Source organism: Epinephelus fuscoguttatus, linkage group LG20 (genome assembly GCF_011397635.1).
Source record: "Epinephelus fuscoguttatus linkage group LG20, E.fuscoguttatus.final_Chr_v1".
Lineage (NCBI taxonomy): Eukaryota > Metazoa > Chordata > Actinopteri > Perciformes > Serranidae > Epinephelus > Epinephelus fuscoguttatus.
Window position 1 is genome coordinate 31371757 of NC_064771.1, and position 11703 is coordinate 31383459.

Here is an 11703-nt window from a genome sequence, read left to right on the forward strand (position 1 = left end):
TATTTCCACCAAACCAAAGTGGTGATTGTTGGAACAGTGGAAAGACAAATAACAACATCTTTTGTAAGTTTAATTTTGTTTCTGTTGACTCTGAGTGAAGGGTGTTTTACAATGATAAAATTAACGATTATCTAAATGGAGTTTGGTGAGTGTAGCAATCGCAAATTTGGGGCTGTTTCTGATTCAACAAAAAGGATTTTACTCTTTAACAAAAGGATCTATCTCTGTGGGGATCATTTCCATGGCATTTTTAGACCCTTAGAAAAACAACTGGAGCCTGTCAGTGGCAAAACAAGCACTTTAAGTGGATGTACATTGACAGTGAACAAATACAGGTGCATCTCAAAAATTCTGAAGATCATGGAAAAGTTTCTTAATTTAATTTAAAAATGAAACGTTCATATATTCTAGATTCATTACACAAAAAGTGAAATATTACAATCTTTTTGTTTTAATTTTGATGATTACAACTTTCAGCTCATGAAAATCAAAAATCCAATATCTCAAAATATTAGGATATTACTGAAGACCAATACGAAAAAGGATTTATAATACAGCAATGTCGACCCTCTGAAAAGTATATTCAGCCCCTTTTGCATGAATTAGTGCAGCAATGCAGCATAGCATGGACGAGATCAGCCTGTGGCACTGCTGAGGTGTTATAGAAGCCCAGGTTGCTTTGATAGCAGCCTTCAGCTCATCTGCACTGTTGGGTCTGGTGTCTCATCTCATTTCCATTTAAAAAACTTTTATTAATTTTCTTTGCAGCCTCCAGGACAGAAGAGCATCTTTGTCTCCACATTTGTTCTCCCTCTGCTCCAGTAGTACATGCTGAGTGAGACCAGACACATCAATAAACACTGAATGTGCAGGAAGCTCGAGCAGGAAACCAGACTGATCTTACATGGTGATGTTGGCTCAGAAAACTCTCCCATCCTGGATGTCAGATGACTTTATCTCAGGAAGTCAAACATCTGAATAACTTTTTCCAAGCTGTGGGTAATAATAAAAACAAACTGTAGAGCACAAAGCCGTGTTTTATTAGTCAAAGGTCAGAGTTTCTTGGCTCCCAAGATAGCACATCAGTATCACAGAGTAATACAGGCAACTGAGTGTTAGATATCAGGTCTGCTCCCTCTCAAGAGTTTAAAGACAGACTATCATTAACACACTCAGAGCCTCAAACTACGCAGTTACACCTCAGAATGCATCTTGGTCCCCCCCAACTGAGACCAGTACACCAACAAACTCACACACCTAATGTGCACTTTACAAAGATTCTTTTCTCACAAACTTTAGCATTAATATAATCATTCGTAGAGCCGGATGTCATTTATACTGTTCTAAACTCTCTGTGTTTTACAGATATGAGATTCATATCAAAGTATTATTTCCTCTCTAAAGGCAGAGGCTCTTGTGATATTCTTCTGGCAGCTCGGATTACATCTTCAGTGTTGACTTTATCTCCAAATTCAATCTCTCTGTGCTCAAGCAGTATGCCCTGTGGGAGAATAAAAACATGATGCATTATGCAGTTGTAAGTGTTCCTGGTTCAGTCCTCTTTGACATGATTCGTAAGGCCACACATGCATTTGACCGTAGAGGTTTTACCTGCTGTCCTCGTCCGATGACAAAGACTCCACCGAGGACGAAGCCCTCTCCCAAAACATTCCCCATGAAGCCATTCCTTAAGGCCCTCAGGCCGTTCATCCACACCCCCACACGCAGGAACCCAAGCAGACCCATCTTCCGCTCACGGGGCCCATAAAAACGCTTCTGCAATCCAAGCACACAAATAGGAAGCCTTGAATTAATTCATGCAGAGCTAAACGGATTTTCCACAGATTCTGAATGACTCTTATTAAAGGAGAAACCTCAGCATCAGGAGGGTACAACACACCACACAAAACACTGATTCATGACAGAAAAAACCTCCACCTTTTCATCCAAGAATATTTCCCCCTTGAAGTACGGTCTGAAGTTCTGGACCTCGGTGCCGACGTCCTCCTTCACCACTGCGTACAGAGGGACCCCGAGCTCATCCAGCTCAGGCTTCAGAGAGGACAGCTCTGCAGCCTCCTGCAGACAGTGAGCATATAAAACTGTCAGGTGAGCAGAAACAGTGTGTATGCACTAAAAATACAAAAGGCACCGCATGCACTAACTAGTAAAAGATTTAAAGCCAAACTCATGCTATGCAGCAAAGACTTTATTTAAACCCACAGCAGTTAAACTAAAGTGGAGATCCCAACGCTTCCAAAGATACCAAATTTGCCAAGATGACTTTTGGGTAAATGTTTATAAAATTATGTAGAAGACATGAATATTTTAATGTGATTGAGTTTAGGATTTGAATATGTCACTCTGTGTAAATGTACAATAGCTTCAAAGCAGAATATCTGACATACATTTAGGAATAAGAGGACTTTACTAGCTACTTAAGTAAAAAATAAAAAGGGTGTTGCGCACCCCCAGAAATCCTTCATAGTGGTGGCACACCAAAACCAAAAATTATTATTATTTTACGGTTAATATGACTTTTTATCTCATGTGCACAGACCAATACCAGCCCAGTTAACATTTTGAGTTCTACAGCAATCCTGTTTTAATGTGTCATGTATCGACATGTTCTTCAAATAGGCTGGTTGTCCTTAAAAAGACAAATATACAGCTTTAATTTAAGGGAGTACACCGATTGTAAGGAACCAAACATTTACTGGGAACAAGCCTTCTCAACTTCAGCGGAAACCCATGGGTACTTTGAGGCCATTTGCATTCAGATATCTTGTGGTGAGAGTTCAAGGGGACCTCTTTGAAAATGGCCGTGCTGATTTTTGCCTCGCCAAAATTAGGCCTAACTTCGGAGCGTTATTTAACCCTCTTCCCAACAAGCTATACTGATATGGTTGGTACCAATGGTTATCACTAGTTATCACTACCTTTGCACTAGCATAAAAATGTGCATGCCACAGCCTCTTAAAAACAGTATTGGTCTGTAATTACTTTTAATTGTTTTGGAGGTCATAGCCCTCTCTGCCTCATGGTGCATTCGTTTTGTACTTGGAAGTCGGAAATTCCCAGTCGGAAGTTTAAACTCGAACGCACCCTGAGATCAGATTTCCAACTCGGAAACTCAGAGCAACCGCATCAACCCCGACTTACGAATTCAAGATGGCTGCCAGTCACATACATAGTGAGTAAACACTCTCACTACTGTTTATAGCAATTTTATCTTATTTGTTCTACATTAGGTCAGCCTCATCTGCGGCGTTCATCAGCTGGAGTACACGATGGTTTTGAAGCTGTTTATTCTCCAAAAGTGCAAGGGAAACAAAGGCTTTCTTGCGGGCGTCCATGTTTTTTTCTGACTTGTCAACTAGAATGCAAAAACTGTTGTCAACTCGGAGGTAGTCTCTATATGCAGACCGGGGATCTTGCCTCTGGAAGAAGAGCGGAAGAGCCCTGGTTTCCGGTTGTAGGCTGTTGGTAGTCCGCGTGATATTGACCAATCACGTTTGAGCCGGCTGCAGTTGCTGCCAGGTTAAACGGTCCGTGCGGTGAACTAACAAGGCGGAACATAATTGGCGTCACTGCAAACTCTGAATCCATCGCAATGGTTCAGCATATTTACTTATATATAACCGGAAGTCAGAAACGGAAATTCGCCTCCTCTGCCCAAATCAAACCGGAATGCCAAAAAATCAGGGGTCTGCCCCCAGAGGCTGTATCGCCGTCTGCTGGAAGTCAGACGCCGAATACAGCCGATGGGTTCAAAGAATGACTCGGAGGTGACGCCACTTCCGACTTCCGATATCCGTGTACAAAACGAGTGCACAATCAGCCTTGGGGGCGCCACTGTGAAGACAATGGGTGTTTCTCAAAGTCAAGGAAAGATCCTTAAATGGCTGAATATCAAGGATGCTACATCATCAAATCCCATCATCAAGTCTACCTGTTCTTTAAAGTATAATCAAGAGTCCTAAAAGTCATGTGACTCTGAAAATACTGGTTATGTTTGTTCAAATTATACAACATCATTAGAGGGTGACACAATTATCACAGTAATCTGAAACCCCCTCAGTCCCCAGAGGATTAATGACGCACACCTGGAGACTCATTAGCCTGCTCAAATGTATGTTTACAGAGTCTTTCCAAGGAGGGATTTTTACCTTGCCTCTGTTGGATCCTTCCTTGGAAGGACCTGTCCTTCAAACAAAGGATCCTTGAATTTGAGAAACACCCAATGACTTGTTTCGTTTTAAAATCCGTACACTGATTACCTGCTTGTGCATTAATCACTCTGTGGCTCAGCACCCAAATATGATTCTGACATGCTTGTGACATATGAACCTTTGAGGACCCTGAGGATATCTGGGGTCAGCCTACTGACCGTCCCAGGAGTCAGAACAAAACATGGTGAAGCAGCGTTTTGTCATCATGCAGCACAAAACTGGAATAACCTCCCAGATGACGTTGATGTTTTAAATAATCTTTTTATCTTGCACCTTTTGTCTGCACTTTTGCTATTTTTAATTAATTTTAAATAATTGTACCTTCTTTCTTCACTCTTTTATTGCACTGTTTTAACTTTTATTGCTCTGTAAAGCACTTTGATTTACCCTGGTGTATGAAATGTGCCATACAAATAAAGCTGCCTTGCCTTGTTTGATTAAGACATTCAGCCACACAGTGATGTGCTGACATACCGACATACCTCTCTGCACAAAAATCATCCAGGTCTCCGCACTGCCATGATGACAGCCCCAGACCTCTCCCACAGAGTTTTTGCTTTTATGATCCTTGTTTCTGGGTGAAGAAATGAGGTGAGAGGGTTTAGGAGTTGAGCAACAGAATAAATGCAGAACACATTCCAGCAAAAACAAAAGCTCCTTTGAACACACCCATGCTTAGTTCACCACTGATATAAGAACCTTACTCTCACAGAACTTCTTTGGTGGATGAAAAATGTTGGGACTCACCTCCCTTCAGAGTTTGGAGTTCAGTCTCCTCCAGATGTTTGAGGGTTGCCTTCAGTGGTGGAGTGAGGAACATGTCGGTGAAATAGTTCATAACACCAGTGATGAGGCCGCCGACTGCAGCCGCAGCGTTGGTTATAAGTCCCAGTGCCATTTCGCTTCTGTGTCTGTTCTGATTCAGTGCATCTTGGTTTCAACATGCCCTCTCTGGCTGCAACGCGCGGATATAAGGGTATTTAAATTCCATCTGAAGTTAACCCTCCCAGTGTTTCTCAGACCCAGCCTACTGTTGGACCGAGGCACTGGTCTGATGATTAAAGCAGCTGTGTTTGATCAGTGACGCCGTCATCGAGTCTGCGGCGGCAAGACAACTGCAGATACCGGAAAATTAAATACTCAACAGTCATCATGCACAAGCGGTGACCCTTCTCCTGCAGTTCAAAGGTCACCGAAATCTGCACCGTCATGCGGCTAAAATATCACACATGGCTGCAGAAATGTGCACGCTTGCATAATAAAAGCACAGTGTTGCAATCGGTTACATTATTTCCAAAACCAGGGGGGTTTATTCAACTGTGTACAAGTGGCAGGAAATAAGTCACATGAACCATTACCACAGCCTGCACAGTTTCACCACTTGCCTGCTCTGGTGGAGATTAATCATAAAGAAACACGTCACAGTTTAGGCACAGAAATACTGAAATAAACCAAATGCAAAAATAAAAATATTGGTGCGATTTATTAAATGTTTATTTTTGCATATTTGTATTTGCACATCAAACAACATGAAGATATGAAATTATCATGTGTGGCCTTCTCCTTCCTCTTCCTCCTGAAAAGCAGCACAACACTTATTAAGAATTAATTCATCAGTGAAAATTAATATAAAGCCTCTAGGGCTGCTCCTAAATATCATATTTTTTATTCTTGTACACAACTAATTCTCTATATGTTCTGCTCAGATTAAATGTATTTTATTCAGTATAAATAAGATGTGGTTAGAATTAACATATTCACTTCCTGCACCTTTTATTTGCAGTGTTGAATGAGGTTGAATTTATTGTATGTCGGTTGTTTATGCGATATTAAACTTTTCCTGTGATGTGATTGGCTGTTGGGCGAAACCTCGCGAGAAGTGTGGGTCAACCTTAGGCTAGCAGCAGTTACAGAGAGGCTAGCAGGAGAAAGAAAGAAATGTTGTAATAATAAGACATATGTCGGTGTTTATTCTGTTTGAACGTTATAGTGCTGTATAAACTATAATGTGTTAATACTTCAGACCAGTGAAAAGCTTTGAGTAGTTCAGTAAATATCGACGCAGTAGCTGAAATTGTGTGATTAGCTTCTTTAGCTAACTAGCTTAGCTGCCCGTTAGAGACGTTTGAAGTGCCCTGGACGTCCTCCGTGTCAGGAGTTTTCAGGCTCCTCTTGTAAAGTCACGAGCATCTCCCTCGACACTGTCCCCTCTGCTGTTACTGCGTCACTGTCAGCTGGAGCCGAGCCATCAGTGGTCTCACTTGTGTGTTGCCCGTCCGCCTCCTGGGATGAGGTGATGAGAACAGCTCTGGTTAAACATTAAACAAATTTGCTTTTGTATCACTTGATTCTATCACAGTCTGGCTGTCTGTCCACTGCTGCTCGAAAAATCACGCTCTCAATCTCAACACTGCTGCCTCCTCCTGGATATGTTTTCCTTTTTTGTGGGTCAGAATTTTTCAAGGGATAAGAAATATTCTTTAGAAATTAGCCACCTTGTCCTGGTTCTGAAGAGGCGGAGAACCAGATTTCTGTGGCTCCTGCTCAGTTTCTTCAGTAGAAAATGTCTCCTCTGGTTTCAGACCTTCACCCTGTGGTGCCGACTCCAACTTACCAGTTTCATCTTCATCAACCTGCTGGTGAAATGGTGTGATGCAAACAGTTAGTAGATCTGTCTTTTGTCAGCCTGACCTGTCTGTATCCTCTTCACCTGAACACCTGTGTACATGCAGCATCTTCTTACTCTCCTCAACTCTTCTGTCGTCATCTGGCCTGTGATGTTTAAACTATCTTCAGCTGACTTTGCCTCACATCGTCTCTACATCATCTTCCCTTGCTCTTTATCCTGCATCTCTAGCATCCTCCATCTGTATACATGGCAACTGAAGACCTCATGCACATAACCTGCATTTAATCACCTTCTCTGTGTCTTGAAGATCAGGGGAACGAGGGCTTTGTTTGTCTTGTTGCTCTTCAGTTTTGTCTGTCTGTAAGTTGTCAGGATCTTGACTGGGGGTCGAGTGGAACGGTTCAGTCTGCTCAGTCTCAGCTGTGTCAGCCTCATCAACCACCTGCAGAGCAGTTGTGAGACAGAATAATGTAAATTTAGCACCACAGTTAAAAGAAAGCAGATGTTTTGCCATCTGCTCTCACAGTGTTTAACATTAGCTACTTTTTCATTTGTTGTGTCTCATGGTACTAAAATGGTATTGATGTAATTTGGCCACGAAAAGTGTCTCATCACCTTCTCATCTCGGTCAGCATCTTTCTCTTCTATTTGATTTGTGTTTGCCGTTTTCTCTTCTACATGATTGTCACTGGGCTCCATCTCTGTTTTCTCTTCTACTTGATTGCTTGTCTGCTCAGCCTCCATTTTGTTTTCTTCCTGATTGGTCCTCAGCTCAGCCTCTGTTTTCTCCATGTCTTGATCGCTCCTTGGCTCAGCCTCTGTTTTCTCCATGTCTTGATCGCTCCTCGGCTCAGCCTCTGTTTTCTCTACGTCTTGATTGATCCTCGGCTCAGCCTCTGTTTTCTCTACGTCTTGATTGATCCTCGGCTCAGCCTCTGTTTTCTCCACTTCTTGATCCGTCCTCGGCTCAGCCTCTGTTTTCTCCGCCTCTTGATCAGTCCTTGGCTCAGCCTCTGTTTTCTCCACTTCTTGATCGCTCCTCGGCTCAGCCTCTGTTTTCTCCACTTCTTGATCCGTCCTCGGCTCAGCCTCTGTTTTCTCCACTTCTTGATCGCTCCTCGGCTCAGCCTCTGTTTTCTCCACCTCTTGATCAGTCCTTGGCTCAGCCTCTGTTTTCTCCACTTCTTGATCGCTCCTCGGCTCAGCCTCTGTTTTCTCCACCTCTTGATCAGTCCTCGGCTCAGCCTCCATTTTCTCCTCTTGATCGCCCCTCAGCTCAGCCTCTGTTTTCTCTTCTTTTTGATCGGTCCTCTGCTCCACTTTGTCTTTTCCAATAGGCCTATCTGTAGTCTCCTCCTTGACCTCAGTGCTGACGACCTCGGAGACAGAAGAGGTGCTGGCCTCCAAAGGTTTTCTCTCGGTGGACTCTGGACTGGTTACATTCTCTGTGACCTTCACCTGGCAGACACACCATGTCCTTTAAACCATTGTGAAATCATCTGATGACTTAATCCACACCACACAAGGAGAGTCACTCGCAGAATGTATTTGAAGGACCAAAGAACTGCTCCCCACCACCAAAAAAAGCTCAGCAACCAAAAACCAAACCAAAGAACTGACTGCAAAGGATGAAGGAGGCACCACCACCACCAGAAGCACACAGATTTGAGATCTACTGTTTTATCACCTCCGGTTCAGCGACACTTTCCTGATCTTCAGTTTGGTGTTCGTCTGTGTCCTGCTGCTTTTCTTTATCAGGGGTGTTTGGTTTCTCCTCTGTCTCTGGTTTGTTGTCGTCAGCAGCCCCTGGTGTGGCTGACACGGGTGCAGCATCCTTCTCAGAGATCTGCTGATGTGGTGATGTTGATATGCTCTTGAAGGATTTTGCTCAAAATGTCATGTTAAGTGTTGGAACTATGTAAGTAGAGTACATCACAGAGATTACTTTTCTCTCTAGCTCTGGCTCTTTGCTTAAAATTAACTTCACAAAAATAGGGCTGCACGATACGCAAAAAAAAATTACTGTGATTATTTTTGACAAATATTGTGTTTGCAATATGAGTTGCAATTTTAGTGTGAATTTTAATTCTTGAATTTCATTTTAACAGAAATAAAGAAATAATGCTAGTTTGATCAATATCGGAAAATTATCGAACGTGACTTATTAACAAAACAAAGGCGACCTCTGGCAGAACAAGAAAACTATCAGAAAGAGGTTTTAGAAGAACAAAGGCAAATGTAGTTTCAGTAACATTAACTCTTTGTAATGAAGGTTAAAAATTAAAACACTGACTTTGTCACACAACCTACTTTTTTAGACTCTTCCAAGGCCTCACTGATCTTTCGCTCCTCCTCTCTCAGCTTCTCCTGGTGCAACGCCTCTTCTCTGGCTTTCGCCTGCTCCTGCTGCAGGAGCGCCAAATTGGCCTTTTTCTGCAAATAAAAAAGTTGTGCAAACATCGAGGCCTGTGGTTCAGAAAAGAGACCATACCACACCTTTTTAGCATTCTTGATACCTGTAGTTTTACAAACATTGTGACACATTTAAGCCTTGTTAAAAGTTTGACCTGCTGACCTTTCATTTATCATGAGCCATAGGCCTCCAGACATGCAGGGCTCTGTTAGTTTGTGAATGTAAGCTAAAGGTAAAAGGTGACTGGGTGTTTGTTGTCACAGCCCCTATGAGCTTTATAGCGCTCAGCCTGGGGAGCTCAGACTGTCTAAGTCTGTGTCATCCTTTGCTGCAGCTCTTCAAAGCTATTTGAAGATCAGGGCTTTGGGGCAGTAGTAGAGGAAGTAGCTTTAGCATTAGCAGGTTTATAGCTAGCAGCACTTCATTCATAAAATAACTTATGATTAGGGAAATGATTTTTCTATCCTGTAGCTAGTGGGACAAGAAGTATTCAGGTCCTTTACTTGAGTAAAAGTTGCAATACTGCAGTATAATGTAAATGTAGTTATTTACAAGTAAAAGTGTTGCATTCAAACTTGTCTGAAGTGAAAATATATTTGTATTATCAAGGAAATTAGCCTGAGAGGATGCAGAGTTGTCTTGTGCTCTATTATTAATCTAAAATATTGATTATTATATAATATTGAACAGGCAGAATTACCCGTTAGTATACCAATATGTTTAATGGACCAGTACTATAGATTTTAATAATGAACCTAAAGTCAGCATTTTAATGTTGGAGCTAACAGAGGTAGAGCTAATTTTATGTACATGATATGATAACCAACTTTTATATCCTGTTATACCTTGAAACCAGTATATCCTTGCAACCTTAATTGTGCATCATTTTACTTCCAACAAGTCTTACCTGTATTATTATTATTATTATTATTATTATTGTTTTTATCTTTTAAATTTTTTCTTGTATTATTTCGACTACCTGACTGTTTTAGCCTCATTACAGTCCTGGAATGTTTTAATCCCAGTTCAACATTGTAACTGTGTTTTGAAAAGTGCTGTATTAATAAAGTTTAGCATCATATTTCGCATTGTTGGTATATGTATTTAGTGTTTTAATCTGCTCTAATCATTTGCTTTCAAATGTAGTGGAGTAAAGGTAGCAGAAAATAAGTACTCAAAGAAAGTACAAGTATCTTAGACTTGTACTCAAGTACAGTGCCTGGTGTACTTTGTTACTACTAATTTGTATGTTATCATATGTATAATTATACTTCCACACAGACCTTTGAAATGTACCAAGTTAAAAGTAAAGTAAAAGTACAATATTTGTCCCAGAAAATATGGAGTAGAAATATTAAGTAGCAGAGAATGTGAAATACTTAAAGTACCTCATCACTGCACTCAAATAGAGTACTTGAGTAGATTTGAGTCTTGCAGCACACTGCAGCATATACAGACTTTATTGTGTAATGTGTCCCCCTGCTGACAGAAAGCAGAACAGCAGCTTACCTCTGTCTCGTACTTAACATTTGAGTTGTACTTGTAGAGCCAGTGGGCGAGATACAGGATGGGGTTCACAGGACGCTGCTCGGCCACCTCAGCGAGTCCGTCTGCCAGACATTTCCCCAGATGTCTCTTTATATACTCAGAGTCCATGTTACTACCTGCGTGAATAAGCGAAACACTGCTTAAATTTACTTTATGAATGATAAACTGATAACACTAAACAGTGCGCCGATTTCAAGGCAGGAACTGACCTCGTCAGTTAGCGTCGGTTAACAAAATGTTACCCAGAAAACTAAAGTTAACTTCCTGTTTGCCGTTAATATTCAGCTGTACGGTACAAATGTGTATTTTTTACTGTGTATTCTGTCTATCGTACGTTGAATGTAACAACCCGTTTCCCAATTTAGCAACCAGAGAAGCGTAACTTAACTATAACGGCAAAACAAACCTTTTTCACGAAGCGTCCGGATGTAGCTGTTGTGTCTCCATGGTAACGGTGTCACGCTATTATTGCCCCCTCAATCTCTATAAATCTCTATAAAGTGGTTCCTACTGCTACCAATTCAATCAAGTTAGCAACCAAACAAGTGCGAGGACGTCACCGAAACACACCGTTTCCATGGCAACGGTGTCACGCCATTAATGCTTCCCTCAATACTTTGAAAGTGGTTCCTACTTTCAGTGATAGTACTGCGACTACTACTACTATTGTATCACGACTATGATCACCAATGATAATATTAAACACAACAGTTGCAGTTAGACTTGTCTGGTAATCTTATATTGACTAGTTTAACTCAACTTTATTGATCATCCACAGGGAAATTGAGGTGTCACTAACCTATATACACACAATACAATTTGCATGTGAATACATAGCCTATATATTTATGTATATAATATAATCCAAACAGAATTAAGCA

General features: G+C 41.3%; 2 protein-coding genes across 10 annotated transcripts; both read right to left on the reverse strand.

The window, feature by feature from the left end:
• Positions 1–1017: 1017 nt before the first annotated feature.
• On the reverse strand, positions 1018–5279 carry LOC125880851 (peroxiredoxin-like 2A). Its single transcript, XM_049563642.1, has 5 exons — positions 4980–5279; positions 4715–4806; positions 1939–2079; positions 1612–1776; positions 1018–1501 (listed from the first exon to the last, which is right to left on the reverse strand). The coding sequence occupies exons 1-5, from the start codon at positions 5128–5130 to the stop codon at positions 1388–1390; spliced, it is 663 nt and encodes a 220-aa protein (XP_049419599.1). The 5' UTR covers positions 5131–5279; the 3' UTR covers positions 1018–1387.
• Positions 5280–5472: 193 nt separating this feature from the next.
• Positions 5473–11352, reverse strand: LOC125880849 (110 kDa antigen-like). Of its 9 annotated transcripts, none has more exons than XM_049563638.1 (9): positions 11032–11204; positions 10784–10938; positions 9172–9327; positions 8549–8710; positions 8083–8319; positions 7477–8004; positions 7151–7303; positions 6728–6868; positions 5473–6515 (listed from the first exon to the last, which is right to left on the reverse strand). In XM_049563638.1, exons 2-9 carry the CDS (start codon positions 10928–10930, stop codon positions 6384–6386), a joined length of 1656 nt encoding a protein of 551 aa, XP_049419595.1. In that variant the 5' UTR covers positions 10931–10938; positions 11032–11204; the 3' UTR covers positions 5473–6383. The 9 variants fall into 9 exon arrangements, with proteins under 9 accessions (XP_049419595.1, XP_049419597.1, XP_049419593.1 ...); XM_049563640.1 differs by having other exon boundaries at positions 7477–7848; positions 8005–8319; XM_049563636.1 differs by having other exon boundaries at positions 7477–7950; positions 7990–8319.
• Between the last annotated feature and the right edge of the window lie 351 nt (positions 11353–11703).

What these genes read in the sequence shown, in the direction of transcription:
- LOC125880849 (XM_049563632.1), bottom strand. Translation starts at nt 10,930, where the DNA reads ATGGACTCTGAGTATATAAAGAGACATCTGGGGAAATGTCTGGCAGAC. An exon ending in CCTTGGAAGAGTCTAAAAAA is followed by an intron (nt 8,711 to 9,171) that starts GTAGGTTGTGTG and finishes TCACCACATCAG; the next exon opens with CAGATCTCTGAGAAGGATGC. An exon ending in ATGCTGACCGAGATGAGAAG is followed by an intron (nt 7,304 to 7,476) that starts GTGATGAGACAC and finishes ACTGCTCTGCAG; the next exon opens with GTGGTTGATGAGGCTGACAC.